Source organism: Coregonus clupeaformis, chromosome 7 (assembly GCF_020615455.1).
Source record: "Coregonus clupeaformis isolate EN_2021a chromosome 7, ASM2061545v1, whole genome shotgun sequence".
Classification (NCBI taxonomy): domain Eukaryota; kingdom Metazoa; phylum Chordata; class Actinopteri; order Salmoniformes; family Salmonidae; genus Coregonus; species Coregonus clupeaformis.
The window spans coordinates 32,661,437-32,678,231 of record NC_059198.1 but is presented as its reverse complement, the minus strand read 5'-3'; the positions used below and the strand labels follow the sequence as shown (position 1 = coordinate 32,678,231).

Here is a 16,795-nt window from a genome sequence, read left to right as displayed (position 1 = left end):
TATACTGTATATGGTGAATACTCACTGTCCAGACTGCAGATCCTTTTCGCTCACCACAGCACAGTTTGTCAACGATAGGTCATCTGTCGGGCATCGCGCCGCTTGCATCGTCTGCAGTGGAGAGAGAGAGAGAGAGAGAGAGAGAGAGAGAGAGAGAGAGAGAGAGAGAGAGAGAGAGAGAGAGATTAAGTTGAAGGGGAGATATTACTCTAGTAGTTGAGTAGTGACGCAGCATTTCCTTTCCATTTTTCAAAGGAAAACTAATTTTACATTTAATAGCATCATCAAGGAACTTGGGTTTCCTTGTTAAGACTGAAGCTAAGAAACAACCAGGAGACACACCCATAATGGCCTCTTGACTTTCATCAAGAATCATTAAGAAACATCCAGTTAACTTCTGGTAGTTCACACTATGGTGTGAGGGTATATAACAACCCATAAAACTTTGTAGCAATGCAACAGTATACTGTAGATCCGTCACAGCATTTCTTTGTGTGGAACATTTATCGTGTTTAGTTTCTCTGCAAATTCAACATATTTCAAATCATAGGCAACAGCAATGTTTGTCACAAGATAGTCAAATGAATATAAACCAGCCTTGAAACAGACAATGTCAGAGAGCAGCAACAGACAGCAGATACAGCTAGCTAGCTAGTTAGTTTATTTGTTTATTTGATAGGATCTATTCCAGTCGTTACAAGACTATGAATGAATGAATTACATACAAAGTACAATGAAACCAAAGACAAATTCAAAACACAATATTTAAAAACAAAAGACCAATTCTTTCTTAGTTGCGATAACTTATCTAAACACAATTCTTGTTGACAAGTTTCTACATTCTTATGTCAGATTATTGCACGGATTAACTGCATTGACATTCTCTTACATAGCTCTGTTCACACAATTCACTGAGTGAAAAGGTTCCAGAGTGAAAAGATGAAGAGATTCTCAGGGCACTGAATCTCGTCACCTTTGTTTGCTGCTAAGAGCATTGCTTCCAGACCGCCTGTGAACTGTCATAATATACCAAGGACACTATACAGTACAGATTATTCCCTTTGGTACACAAGACAAACCTCGAAACACTTTCAATAAAAGAGAAAAGATGGGAAAAAGTAAGAACATGTGGTTCCAATTAAAAATCCCACAGAAGGCCATGTTACAAAAAGGTTGTCATGATGACAACTTTCAGATCAAGACAGAAAGAGATCTTGATGATGATGCAATATTCATTCCAGCTTTTAAGACAAATCACGGGAGATAGAGAGTTAATCTTAGGTTCTCAATCTCAAGACTAGTCTAGACCATTTAAAAACAGTCTTGGTCTGGGCCACAGTGCCAGAGGTCTGGGTCTGGGCTGATGGTCTATGATGAGACCATGGTCTTTGTAGATTTTCAACTCATGTTGTCAAGATGCATCTTTGAATACCATCTTGACAGTTATTTGGCCATGTATGAGTGAAATAACAAGCAAGTCCAACACTAGCTGCCTTACTTCTCTAATGTCAGAGCCAAGTGGGCCTAAAATAACAACTGGTTTGGTCTGGGTCTAAATAGGTTGTATCTTCATCTGGGTGTCATAAGGTGTGGTCTTAGTCTGGGTCTTGAGGGCCTCAATTTCTGAAAATTAGACCCTTAATATTTAATTAATAACATAACAAGGACACAAATTGTCATTCATTTCAGTTAGATTTTATACAATCCTATACGTTGTTGTGAATGTACCCTGTGAAGATATGCATGCCATAGCTATCTCTGATTTTGCTCACTCATAGTTAGACACAGGCCTGCTATGTACGCTTGCTTATCTGACATTTGAGCGGTGGCGGCTGGGGAGAGGAGAGCGAAGAGCAAGGGCAGTGGGTGTTGGGAGTCGTAATGTTTGGGTGCTTGGGTTGTGGCAATTAATAGAGAGGTGCGTATTGCACTGCAGTGCTGGCACACTGCCCTGCCCCATTTATAAAATCATCACATGCAGTCTAGTCTACCCCCAGAGCTCGCTCAGCCAGAAGAAAAATAAATAGGCTGAAGCTTTTCTGTTTGACCCCGGTCCAAGAGTAGGTCTAAGCATTCTTAGTGAAACTGCAGCGGAGGAGTAAAGGATGCTAATTAATTGTTTGTGCACTCATTCAAATGTCCTCCCTCCCTGCATTGCAACTCAGTCAATGGATTTGCAATGGCAGATGATATATGTATCATATGTATATTGATTCTCTTGAGACAGTCACTACCAAGGGTGCGAGCAGCGGCAGTGGCAGCAGGGGGGAAGCTTTCGTAAGACCTTGGGAGTGGACGAGGCGGATAAAGCTACTTTCAGTAAAGCCGACTGACTGTCCAATTAAGCTATTAGACGCTTAGCGGGTGGGAGTTCATACATGAGGAAATGACTTACATACATACCTTGAAAAATATTACGACCTGGGGGCCAACGTACGCAAGCAAAGAGGGAGGGGAAGAGGAGGACATAAGACAGAGAATTGAGACAGCCAGGACCACTGTCTGTCAGAGAGCTGAAGCAGAATTGGGTGCATTGATTCACAATAGAAGGAATACCACTTTGACAGTGGCAAGTGGCAAGCGCATGCAGAGAGGGGCAGAGTTGGGGTCTTTCTTATCATTTCACTCACTTTAGTTTTGTTCTCGTCCTGAACTGCACCAAAACATGGGCACATTTTGACGTCAGTGAATTTACACTGCCCAAATAAATTGGTCTGTGGCTAGAGTCTTGTTTTTGAAATGTGAGTTTTAGCAAGCTAAGTGCCTACTATATAGTATACCCCAAATCTGGTAGTAATTTCATTTGTCAGCCATATATGTTTTACAGTCTTATGTAGATCTTACATAAGGAAGAGATTCATTATTCACATTGTAAACAGAAAACATTGTCTAAATGTGAGAACTAATATGAATTTTCATGAGAGCAGAAATCTTTCGTTTTTTTGGTGTTCTTATGTGATGAATGGATGGAACCCCAGGATTACTGTCATGTATGGCTGATTAAAATGGTAATAGGAGCTGTAGCATGCACAAACAAGCAAGACATTACATGGTTTTGAAAATGTACAGAGAATAAAACCCTTCACATAAATACCTTCATTCATAACAGAACTCAATGCATTTAATGAGACACCATTTGAAATCAAAGTAGTCAAATCTTAGTGAGCTATGCACAGCCTTTGATGGATCAACACGCCCCACAAACCCTCTAGATTGTATTCAGTAAACCTATATTACAAATGGCTCGTTGGTGGTGGTATGCTGCATTCAGGACTAAGAATATAGGGTGGTCAGTGATCCGTCTTATGATTGCGGTATAAACACACACACACACACACACACACACAATCCTAAATCTTGATGCCCCACCCAGCCCTGCAGTCTCGTAGGACAGAACACTCCAGGCTTTTTATCCTGCTTTATTTCTGGAATCCCTTTTCAATATTCCATCAGCTGGAGTCCTGGGGGAGGTATCCATTGAGCTGTCTGTGCTGGAGATCAATATGTATAGATGCGACTAGTAGGAGGAGCCATTCAACTCAGCCTCTAGCCAGCTAGTGCATCAGGTTGGCCTATGGGTAGGCCCAATGATGTATGCAGTAGAAACATAATTAAACTGAGCATACAAAACATTAAGGACACCTGCTCTTTCCATGACATAGACTGACCAGATGAATCCAGGTGAAACTTAGGATCCCTTATTGATGTCACTTGTTAAATCCACTTCAAATCAGTGTAGATGAAGGGGAGGAGACAGGTTAAAGAAGGATTTTTAAGCCTTGAGACAATTGAGACATTGATTGTGTGTGTGTGCCATTCATAGGGTGAATGGGCAAGACAAAGGTTTGAAGTGCCTTTGAACGGGGTATGGTAGTAAGTGCCAGGCGCTCCCGTTTGTGTCAAGAACTGTGACGCTGCTGGGTTTGTCACGCTCAACAGTTTTCCGTGTGTATCATGAATGGTCCACCACCCAAAGGACATCAAGCCAACTTGACAACTGTGGGAAGCATTGGGAACAACATGGGCCAGCATCCCTGTGGAATGCTTTCGACACCTTGTAGAGTCCAAGCCCCCAACGAATTGAGGCTGTTCTGAGGGCAAAAGTGGGGGTGCAACTCAATCTTAGGAAGGTGTTCCTAATGTTTGGTATACTCAGTGTATTTGAATATAATTTATATGCCTATGGGCCTATATTTCATCAGTCAAAGGGACATGTTTACAAAACCACAATATTTATGCAATCATTTTAAATGAGGCATTACTTTTTCCATGGTAGTTTGACAATCTTACCACTATACTATGTCTACTAATCAGTTATTTTCATAATGGCGCCAGAAAAAGTGCATACACAATCTATTTCACAAACTGACTTGGGATCAGTTCTCCCAACACCAATCTTTACTTGAAACCATTGTAAACGAGTCAACAAGTAAGCCATAGGTCAGATTTTGAAGGGCATTTAGTCAGCACAGGGATATGTGTTATGAATTCAGAAGCAGCTGAAGACATTATTGAGCTAATATGCTAGGTTTGAAAGCCAATTCCTTTTTCTATTCAGATAAATCACTTTAAGTTAGTTCTTGGCTGTCTTCCCCTACTGGAAAGTAATTACATCAAAGTTGGAGAGGTTTGATGGCAAGGAGAGACCATGTAGACATATCACTTTGACTACACTGTGACTGCACTGTTATAGCCCTGCAGGGTATGGTATGTTTTGTAGAGGAAGATTCCAAAAGGTAATGTGCAAAAGGTAATGTGCAAAAGGTAATGTGCTTGTATTTCTTATGTGCACGTTGTGCAGTAGGTGTAATGATACTCAGGGAGAAAAAGGTGTAGATTCACATGCTGTCAAGGTGACGTGTATGCGGTGAACGAAGTCAAGCGCAGGACACCGAGCTACTGGCAGACGTACTTTACTTAACACAGTAATGAAAGTACAAAATAAAAACCTCCTAACAGGGAGGAACAATACTCGCATACAACAGCACTGCCGACCTAACGGAAAACAATCACACACAACAAACAATGAGAGACAGGGGTTTTTAAAGGGAATACAATGCAACACTAATGGGACACAGGTGAAAACAATAAAGACCAAACAAGACAAACACCGAAACATAGATCGGTAGCAGCTAGTACTCCGGGGGACGACGAACGCCGAAGCCTGCCCGAGCAAGGAGGAGGAGCAGCCTCGGCTGAATCCGTGACACACGCAGTGCGCGACAGGTGTTTATTTCGCCGTCGCAGAAGGCAGGAATCGTGGTCACAGGCAGGCAATGGTCAAACACAGGTAGGCAAACAGGCAGGTGAAACAAAACTAGGACTGAAGGCCATAACTGGTTCTCACAAACGAGCTAGGAAAAGGCTTAGTAGAGTCAAAACTAACAATACCTCACAAGGCACAAACAGAAGGAACTGAACTAAATAAGGAGCTGATGAGACCAGGTGAGTAACTAACACAGCTGAAATCAATGAACAAAAATGAAAGACAGGGCTACGTTCAAGAACACAAAGAAACAGGGCTACGTTTGTTGTAAGGTTGACAAAGAAAATGAATACAGAACCTTACAGTACCCCCCCCCCAAGGGAGGCTCCTGATGACCCAACGGCACCGGAGGGTGGAGCAGGCGGGCGGGGGAGCAGAGGGGGCGAGGTCCGGCAGGCTGGTTCGACATGGTCATGGACTGACCTGACGTTCTGTGTCGAGGATGATGTCCAGTGGGTCTGTTTGGGGGTCGACCCCGAGGTCGGGGAGCGGGACGATCTGGACGGTTATGGTGGAATGCCTGAATCATCTCTGGGTCAAGGATGTCCTGGTCAGGGACCCAGGACCGGTCTTCAGGCCCATAACCTTCCCTCAGGCGTTTGGAATCAAGGATGGCCTGAATGGCGTAGGTAGGTTCCCCTCCTACATCCAATGGTGGGGGCGCACTGCGGGTTGAGACTGGAGGATGAAGAGGACTGTAGGTGACCGGTTTTAATAGAGACACATGGAAGGACGAGGAGATTTTATACTGACGGGGGTAACTGGAGGCGATACGTGACAGGGTTGATGCGATGGGTTATCTTGAAGGGACCAATGAAGCGAGGACAGAGCTTTTTGCAGGGGAGGCAGATGTCTCTGGTAGAGCCACACAAGAGTGGCATAGGTCGGCCGCGTCTGTCGGCAAAGCGTTTCTGGGTATTAGAGGCTTCCTGCAGATGCCGATGAGTGGTCTCCCATACCCGCTCACTATGCCGAAACCAGTCGTCGACAGCTGGGACAGTACCAGGCTCTGCCTCCCAGGGAAACATGGGGGGTTGGTAACCAAGTACACACTGAAACGGAGTAAGGCGGAGGGATGAATACATGAGTGAGTTCTGAGCGTATTTGGCCCAGGCCATATACCGACTCCAGTCGTGTGCAGAGGCAGAACATTGTTGGCGGATGTATTTCCCTATTTCTTGGTTCAGGCGTTCCGTCTGCCCTTTGTTCTGGGGATGGTACCCAGAGGAGAGGCTGAGGGCGACCCCCAGTCGGTCACAGAAAGCTTGCCACACCCGGGAGACAAACTGAGGCCCGCGGTCAGAGACGATGTCCTCCGGAATCCCATACAGACGGAACACCTGTTGGAACATACACTCAGCCAATTCCATGGCGTTAGGTAAATGAGGAAGAGGAACCAGACTACACATTTTTGAAAAACGGTCTACTATGACAAGGATGGTGGTGTTACCAGAGGATTCAGGAAGGTCTGTGATGAAGTCAACAGCTATGTGGGACCAGGGTCTGTGAGGGATTGGCAAAGGTCGAAGCTTACCGGCAGGGAGATGACGAGGGCTTTTGGTTTGGGCACAGACTGGACAGTAGAGTACGTACTATAATCCCTGACGTCGGATGCCAGTGACGACCACCAGAACTTACGGCTAGAAGTTCGGTGGGTCGTGTAATGCCCGGATGTCCTGACCCCAAGGACGTGTGACACCATTGCATCAGTTGGGGTCTAACAGCTGCTGGTACGTAACTCCTCCCAGCTGGTGTCTCAGGAGGAGCAGGGTCTGAGGTTAGGGCTTCTTGTATGGCAGAGTGAACCTCCCACTGTACCGGTCCCATAATGCAAGAGGAAGGAAGAATGGGTGTAGGGTATAAGTTATTGGTCGGAAGGTCAAACTGGTGGGAGAGAGCATCAGCTTTTACGTTTTTCTTTCCAGGGATGTAAGTAACAAGAAAATGGAAGCATGTGAAGAAAAGAGCCCAGCGGGCTTGTCTGGAGTTTAACCTCTTGGCCCCTCTGATATATTCCAGATTACGATGATCTGTCAGGACGAGAAAGGGATGTTGTGCGCCCTCCAACCAGTGGCGCCACTCCTCGAGGGCCAGATTTAATGCCGAGGAGTTCTCTGTTCCCCACATCGTAATTCCTCTCAATGGAGGATAACTTCCTGGAGAAGAAGGCACAGGGATGTGATTTTGGAGGTGTTCCCACCCGCTGAGAGAGTATGGCTCCTACTCCTACTTCGGAGGCATCCACCTCCAGGGTGAAAGGAAGGGTCGGATCAGGTTGGCGAAGGACAGGAGCTGAGGTGAAGAGGCGTTTCAAGGTGTTGAAAGCAATCAGTGCGGTATCAGTCCATTGAAGGGTCTGGGTCTTTTGGATGTAAGGGCAGTGAGGGGAGCGGCAGTAGAACTGAAGTTCCGAATGGACCGGCGATAGAAGTTGGAGAACCCAATGAAACGTTCCTTAACGGTGGTGGGTTTGGGCTAGTTACTGACGGCGGTGACTTTGTTCTCATCCATGCGGACCCCTCCAGGTGTCAGTACGAAACAGAGGAAGTTTACTGAGGTTACATGGAAGGTGCTCTTTTCAGTCTTCACATAAAGGTTATGGTCAAGGAGCCGTTGAAGAACCTTGTGTACATGCTGTATGTGTTCCTTCAGGGAGTGTGAGTAAATCAGGATGTCATCAATGTAGACGATGAGAAAGCAGTTGATCATATCCTGGAAAACCTCATTCATAAAGGATTGGAAGATGGCGGGGGCGTTAGTAAGGCCGTAGGGCATGATCAGGTATTCGTAGTGCCCTCGTGCGGTGATAAAGGCCGTCTTGCATGAGTCACCTTTACGCAGGTCGAGTTTTGTATAGATGTTGGCGTGGCCCACTTGTTCAAGGGTCACTGGGATCAGAGGGAAACGGTTCTTGACCGTGACGTCATTCAGGGAATGGTAATCAATACATAGATGGAGACCACCATCCTTTTTTCAAATGAAGAAGAAGCTGGACGCAGCTGGGGAAGAAGGACAAATGAAACCGTTTGAGTGCTTCATCAATGTAGTTCTCCTTTGCCTCATTTTCCGGGATAGATAGGGGGTAAACACGGCCCTTCGGTGGGGACACTCCAGGGAGTAAGTCAATAGCACAGTCCCCTGAGCAATGTGGTGGCAGAGTGGAGGCCTTGATTTTGCTGAAGACATTGCTGTACTGGGCGTATTCAGATGGTATGGTGGGTGGCACTGCAGAGGTAGAGTCCTCAATGGTGGTGGCTCTGCAGGGTAGGCTGAGACAACTGGTGAAGCAGGTAGAAGACCAGGACAGTAGTTCACCTTGTCGCCACAAGATGGCAGGGTCGTGACGACAAAGCCAGGGGTGTCCGAGGTTGAGTGGCTGTTTGGGGGATGAGAGTTCCATGAGTTAATGGTTTTGGTGTGGAAGACTCCAATCTGGAGGGTAACGCTCTGTGTCAGGTGCGTAATGAAGCCCATGCCCAATGGCTGCCCGTCCAGGATGTTAATCCTTAAGGGAGGGGTGACAGGTGTTAGATCAAGTTCATGTCAAGCTCTTGTACTAGCTGGTGATCGATAAAACGACCTGTTGCTCCCGAATCTATCAAGCCCTCTACGTACTTCGTAACCCCCTTCACGGTTATCAATACTGGGATGGAGAATTGCTTCTGGGAGATATTTAGAAATACAGACCCGCCTACCAGCATGGCAGTGGAGGGACCCTTCTCATCTCTTCGTGGGGGGGCGAACAGGGCAATGGCTGAGTAGATGATCTTTCCCTCTACAGTATTGGCAGAGCCCTTCTTGGATCCGCCTTTGACGTTCGATACATGGGAGAGGTGCATGGCCCAACTGCATGGGCTCTGGAAGACTCGGACGGGATGACGGAATCATGGAAAGATAAGGTTTCGGGTTCCTGGGTGGCAGAGTTCTTCGGCGGTCGGTGGTCGATGAAGATGGACATACGAATGTATTGATTTAAATCCTGAAGGTCACCTCTACAGGCCAGCTCCGCCTGAAGTTCCCTTTTGAGCCCTCTTCGGTAGACGGTAAGTAAAGCAGCCTCACTCCATCCACTCCCTGCAGCCATGGTGCGGAACTCAAGGGCATACTCGGCAGCTGAATTGCGTCCTTGTTGAAGGTCTATGAGGAGGTCTCCTACTGGACAACCGGAAGGAGCGTGATCGAATACCTCTTTGAAGAGGGTGTGGAAATAGGTCTCGGATCCGAGTTCTGTGCTGTTAGCAGTCCAGATGGCGGTGGCCCAATCCAGGGCTTTGCCTGTGAGTAGAGACACAACAAAATCCACCCTGCTCTTGTCGGTGGCGAAGTTAGTGGGGTTGTGCTCAATGTATTTGCTGCATTGCATCAGAAATCCCGGACATTTCCCAGGTGGACCGTCATATTTTCCAGGCATGGATATGAATGAAAGAGGGCTATGGATTACGATACCTGGCATCGGAGGAGTAGGGATAGGCTGGCGGAGAAGATGGCAGATTTCCTCCATACACTCCTCTTGCTGGGTTAGGCGCTGCTGTAGCTCCGCTGAATCCATTCTGTTTTGGTGAGGTATTCTCTAATGAATACTCAGGGAGAAAAAGGTGTAGATTCACGAGCAGAGCGCGGCAGGTGTTTATTTCGCCTTCGCAGAAGGCAGGAATCGTGGTCACAGGCAGGCAATGGTCATACACAGGTAGGCAAACAGGCAGGTGAAACAAAACTAGGACTGAAGGCTATAACTGGTTCTAGCTTAGTAGAGTCAAAACGAACAATACCTCACAAGGCACAAACAGAATGAACTGAACTAAATAAGGAGCTGATGAGACCAGGTGAGTAACTAACACAGGTGAAATCAATGAACAAAAATGAAAGACAGGGCTACGTTCAAGAACACAAAGAAACAGGGCTACATTCAAGAACACAAGGTGAACTAAGAAAATAAATACAGAACCTTACAGTAGGGAATTTCCCATCCTATATTTGAGTGACAAATGTGAAAGATGAGACAATTGTAACGTGATTATTATTTTTTATTTTTATATCCTTTTTTGCAAATGTCCAGCCGGCAATGAAGCTTCAAGCTTTTCTCAATATATCTGGCTAATGTTGATACCAAGGATGTCTATGCCTTCTGCTTCCATTCCAATATAATTAAACTCATATGAGTTATATTTTGCTTTGTCCGCATTGGCTGATTCTGCTGCATGCTCTCTGTCTGACGCCTCCAGCAGAGATAGAGGAACGCATCACAGCTTAGTGAGTGAATGCAGCACAGCAGGGCAAGAGGACACATTTGAAGGTCGCTCTTGTCCTACAGAGAACACCCTGATCATCACCCTATTCAGAATCAGAGAGAATAACTAAACTCAACTATGAGGGCTTCTTGTTTTGTGCAGTCTAAACATAACGACATTCCACTATCAGATGAATTGTGTGTCTGATGGAAAGAGTGTTTGAACTGTTCCCCTGCAATGCCCCCCACAGCACATAGAGTAGCACTCTCTCTATATATAGCTGCAGCTCACACAGATGAAGGCCCTACACCAAGACAGGGATTACAGATTACACAGACACCCACACACACACACACACTCCTACACATTTATGTGTATATAGACACGTAACATATATAGAGAGAGAGATATGGATATATAGACACACAACCCATGTTGTTATAACATTTTCAATATATGCAGAGAGCTTTCTGGTGCATAAGATCGTAAAAACATAGGCCTATAGAAATATTAGTGAGACTAGTGTTTTGTTGTGTGACATATCTGAGGTAAAAAAAAAACAAGGCTGCAGACTGAATAATTAAATGTGAACAATTTATATGTCAGATACAACAGTGCTGTGTATTACTGAACATGTGACTAACAGCGAGGGAGATGTTTGATACTATGCTATGCTATTCTGAGATAACTCGTTTACCAGCAGCCTAGCGAAATTAATTACCCATTCTCTTTGTAAGGGCCTGGGGAGAGCTAGAATGCTCTCGTCATTAAACCCTCCTCTGGTTCATGTTTTTCATATTTAAACTGGTCTTGGTCTCATCACGGTAGTGCTGAGCGATTAGTGTTTTTTGAGGTCGGTTTTATAATTATCACGGTTTTTCGATTTCGGTTTTCTTTTTTTACATTAAATGTATTATGAAATAATAACATTAAAAATGATTTTAGAGCTTTTTAATGGAAATTGCCAAAATTACTATGAAATAATAAATAATTCAGTTGTACTTAGTTTTTATCTGATGACTTTATTATTTTTCATTCCTTAAAGTCATCATCTCATCTCTGCTCAGGCAGTAGCAGCCAGCCAGCCAGACAACGTTATCTCTGTGCTCCCCATACTGTACTGTCTTTAGTCATCCTATTTAGCTAGGCTAGCCTGCCTAAGTATGCTGCAGAGCTGTCTGACAAAATCATTTTACTAGTTCTTCAAAGTAAATTAGGCATACTTTCACAAACTGTCTCTATCCCTCTCTCTCGTCGTTGTTTTGTGTACATTCCTCTCTCATGTGGACTATGCGGTCTGTGTGTATCTAACCCAGGGTTAGAGACACTTTTTAAAAATTAACCATATCGTGAGCTACTAATTTTGTTATACCAAATAGGCACATTCTTCTCTTCTACTCTACCCTGCAACTTCTTGGTGTACATGTCACGCCCTGGCTCTGGGGACTCTTAAATGTTGAGCCAGGGTGTGGAGTTTCTATGGTATATTTTCTATGTCGTTTCTAGATCGTATGGATCTATGTTGGCCAGGGTGGTTCCCAATCAGAGGCAGCTGTAACTCGTTGTCTCTGATTGGGGACCATACTTAGGCAGCCTGTTTGGCACTAGTCGGTGTGGGATCTTGTTCCATAAGGTTTGTTTTGTGTAACCTAGGACTTCACGTATCGTTTGTTTTGTTTTTTTGTTGTGTGTTCAGTACATTAATAAACATGTACGCTTATCACGCTGCGCCTTGGTCCATCTCATCCGTTAACGATCGTGACAGAAGATCCCACCAATCCTGGATCAAGCAGCGTGATGAGGAGAGAGGATGGACTTGGGAGGAGATGAGCGAGAGTCTGGCAAGAGGGATGGAGGCCATGAGCACGGGGGAGAGACAAGCCCAAAACATTTTTAGGGGGGGGGCTCAAGCCGTGGACGACGAGGCAGCAGGAGGCCGCGGTAGAGCGGTTCAGCCGGTTAGCAGAGGAGGCCGCCAGATTAAGGGGGTCATTGGTGCAGAGGGAGCAGAAGGAAGGTGTAGAGGCACGGCGAGAGGAGCTGGTTAGGCAGCAGAAGGAGAGGGGGTTAATGAAGGAACCCAGTCCTGCTCCTCGCACCAATCAAGTGGTGCGTGTCGCCAGTCCGGTCCGGCCCGTTCCTGATTCCCGCACTAAGCCAGTGGTGGGTGTTCCCAGCCCAGTCCGGCCTGTTCCTGCTCCCCGCACCAAGCCAGTGGTGCGCGTCGTCAGCCCAGTCTGGCCTGTTCCTGCTCCCCGCACCAAGCCAGTGGTGCGTGTCGCCAGCCCAGTCCGGCCTGTTCCTGTCCCTCGCACCAAGCCAGTGGTGCGCGTCGTCAGCCCGGTCCGGCCCGTTACTGCTCCCCGCACCAAGCCAGTGGTGCGCATCGTCAGCCCGGTCCGGCCCGTTCCTGCTCCCCGCACCAAGCCAGTGGTGCGCGTCGTCAGCCTGGTCCGGCCCGTTCCTGCTCCCCGCACCAAGCCTGTGGTGCGTGTGTCCAGTCCGGCACGGCCCGTGCCTGTTCCACCGGTGCCTGGTCCGGCCCCGGTCAGCTGCTCCACTCCGGAGCCAGAGCAATCCGCTCCACCGGGGTCCGGTCCAACCAGTCAGCGGATCCACTCCGGAGCCAGAGCAATCCGCTCCACCGGTGCCCCGTCCAGCTCCGGCCAGCGGCTCCAGTCCGGAGTCTGTACGGTTTGATCCACCGTCGTCGGGTCCAGCTCCAGTCAGCGGTGCCAGACCAGACCAGGGGCGCAACGGGGAGGTGGAGAGAAAGTGGTGGTCACGCCCGAAGCTGGATCCGCCTCCGAGGCGGAATGCCCACCCGGCCCCTACCCTATTGTGTTTGTGTGGCGCGGTCGCAGTCCGCGCCTTTGGGGGGGGGGGGGTACTGTCACGCCCTGGCTCTGGGGACTCTTAAATGTTGAGCCAGGGTGTGGAGTTTCTATGGTATATTTTCTATGTAGTTTCTAGATCGTATGGATCTATGTTGGCCAGGGTGGCTCCCAATCAGAGGCAGCTGTAACTCGTTGTCTCTGATTGGGGACCATACTTAGGCAGCCTGTTTGGCACTAGTCGGTGTGGGATCTTGTTCCGTAAGGTTTGTTTTGTGTAACCTAGGACTTCACGTATCGTTTGTTTTGTTGTGTGTTCAGTACATTAATAAACATGTACGCTTATCACGCTGCGCCTTGGTCCGTCTCATCCGTTAACGATCGTGACAGTACAAAAATATACCTGGTAAAATAATGGTTAATAAACAACACTAAGGGGGGCCCGAAAAATTATATTAGGTATTTTCCTGAATTCAGTTTTCTCTGTTTTTTTGTCCTGCTTTTGGGGGTTTTTCTTCTGTTTTTTACTCTAAATATTACAATTATTCATATAGAATAAACGAAAATGTATGTCCATGTCAATGCTTAAATCACATCAGAAGACCATTTTAGAGGTCTGAAAAATTTAGATATTTGAGTGTAATTCCCCTTTAACTGTGCATCTAGCAAGAGAGAAATGTGTAGGTCTAGCAATTTTTCTGCTGTTAGACCTACTTCTGAAGCACATGTCATGGCAGAGTTTGCAAAACAATCACCACCCAATTGATACAAATAATCCTGATAAACAGTAGTTCTGTCAGGTAAGCCTACTTTGCAGTTAACAGTTAATTGAGGTTTTTGAGGAAAGTCTGTCTACTCACAAGATGGTTATGATTAGCATCACTAACTGGCTACATACAGAGTGATAGACAAACGTGCACACCAAACAGACAAACAGGCAATATTGCTAGAAATTAATTGGCAGATGTTGTGTTACATTTGGCTTTTCAAGCCAATAGTGGAGGTTTTTGGTGGAGAGGAAGATGGCGGAAGTTGAAGCGGAGTTCAAATTAAGCAGCGCGTCGAGTACATTTGGTGAACACGAATGTTCTGAATGGACAACGGTAATATCGAAAACTGGGACAAAAACGAAATTGTCTAAAATTGGAGTGGAGGATACGTGTATGAATGATAATGATTCGCTTCTTGTAGGGATGCATTTGTTGAGTAAGGATGCGTATGTGGGAAACTCGTTTGAGGTGTTGAAAATGGTGAAGTATGCGCTTGGAAAAGTGGAGTCTGTCAGAGTGACCAGGAGTGGTCTTATTTTGATGAACTGTATTTCTGAAGAGCAGAGGAAGATTGCAGTGGGCCTCAAAAGAATCCGGACAACAGAGGTTTTGTGTTTTGAACTTCGGAGTAGAGCACCCGTCAAAGGAGTCATCTCAGGGGTGACGACGGATGTTCAGGTTGAATACCTGAAGAGAATTCCTGGTGTGGTTGGTGCTTGGCATCTGACCCACTGGGTAAATGGAGAAAAATAAGAAAGTCTGTCGGTCCTGTTGTTTTTTGATAAAGAGCAAATACCTATGCATGTGAAGCTTGGTTATGTAAGATACACTGTAAGAGCTTTCATCCCCAAACCATTGCTGTGTAAGAATTGTAAAGGATTTGGCCATGTTTCAAGTGTGTGCAGACCAACAGAGTACATTTGACATTTTAGTCATTTAGCAGACGCTCTTATCCAGAACGACTTACAGGAGCAATCAGGGTTAAGTGCCTTGCTCAAGGGCACATTGACAGAGTACACTGAAGAAAGGTGTGTAGAAGGACAACAGTGTTGCAATTGTGGTGGGAATCATGATTCTGAGTTCCTGGAGTGCCCTGTAAGGGTGAAGGAAATTGAGGTGTCAAAAGTTAGAACGGTCAATCGAATCTCCTATGCGGAGGCAATTAAAATAATTGAGAAAACAAGTGATCCTAGTGAAGAGATGGTAGTGGACGCACCACAGCCTGTAGTAAATGTTTGCTGCCAGACAAAAGATACCCTGTGTGTTAAAAAGGTGGATTTTATTGCGTTCATTGCCACAGTTATAAGTCTCAAAGAAGTCGAAGAAACTACACATTATTGTGGCTGCAGCAGAAATGGATTTTACATCGAAAGACTTGCAAGGGGTACTGGCGCCGGAAGACCCACCCTCCCAGGTTCCCCTTGAGCCTGGGTAGGGATCAGTTCAGTTTTATTTATTTATTTTTAACAGAAGAGTTGTTTGATTGATTTATTTATTTTGGTAGTGTTTTGGTAGTTTTTTGGTAGTTCAATTTCTTGGGGGAATCCTGTTTCCATCCTGCATAGTAGGTGGCGGGATGCTCATTAAATTGTGTGATCGCCAATATACCATTGAAGAAGAAGAAGTAAGCCAATAGTGGCTAACCAGGGGTGGGATAATGTCAATATGGCTTTGATTGGATAGTAGCCGGGAGTTTTATGTTTATGACAGTTTGCGATGGAACACATGAAATAATGCATGTAGTGTACTTTCAGAATTGATTGGCGAGCTACTCATAGGTGGGCTACAAGCTATTGGTAGCTCTCGATCTTCCCGTTGGAGACCCCTGATCTAACCTATTGGCAGAAATCCATCTAGCACGTTGGGGGCGATGAAACAATGAAACTCCATTCATTTTCAATGAAGGGAAGTGAAGTAGGCGGGGACCGTTGGGCGATGCAAGCATGGGCGAGGGAGCGTGAACAGGGCAGGACCAAAGTTGGGAAAAGCTGAACGTTTGTCACGTACTCCTCGACATCGCTTTGCTATTGACCAATCGAGGCTCACTATAGTTTCCAGCCCCTACTGGATTGGCTGTTGATACTGTACCTAGCACTACCTAGCCTGCTTGCTAGCACTGACATGAGGGTGAAGCTAGTGTGGCTATCCGTATAGTGGATCACTGCTGTAACGTAGCAGGCGTAAAAGTGTATCCATGGGCTTGTACAACATTGCAGCCTAAAGTGCAGGTGAATGCCGACTGACGGATCTACAAAGGACATTGCATCAAAAATAACTACTCATTATTATTTGTAGATCAGTCAGTCACAATTTACCCATGATACATTACGGTTTTGATCCTCTCGAACACGGACAAGTGTGTGAGGTGCATACTTTTGTTTCGAAGTAGATTTGTTTAAAACTACTCTGTGTGACCCTGATTTAGCCCACTGCAGTAAATGGTTAATGAAAACTACAACTCCCTTCAGCCCTTTCTCTCGTAAATTATTTGATTTCTCTCTAGAGAAACGGCGCGTTGGGCTCACCAAAAAAATTGTACTAAATGGAATTCAAATAATTGGACCGACATCAGTCAATTAGTTGTTAAATAACCTCAAATAAAATAAAAAATGGGTTAATTGCTCAGCACTTCTTCACAGTCCCAATACACTTCAGTCTGGGTCTGGCTATAAGTGTTCTGGTCCAGTGGAGGCTGGT

At 45.9% G+C, this 16,795-nt stretch overlaps 1 protein-coding gene across 3 annotated transcripts in view; it reads right to left on the bottom strand.

The window, feature by feature from the left end:
- The window catches only part of LOC121569763 (vesicle-fusing ATPase), a 38,928-nt gene that overhangs the window by 18,884 nt on the left and 3,249 nt on the right, over positions 1–16,795 (bottom strand). For 2 of the 3 annotated variants that reach the window (XM_041880941.2, XM_041880940.2), the window contains exons 2-3: positions 2,404–2,421; positions 26–111 (exon numbers count right to left, since the gene is read on the bottom strand). In XM_041880941.2, the coding sequence (XP_041736875.2) occupies positions 26–111; positions 2,404–2,421 (104 nt within the window). The remainder of the gene's footprint in view (positions 1–25; positions 112–2,403; positions 2,422–16,795) is intronic. The other variant, XM_045221312.1, reaches the window with a different exon arrangement.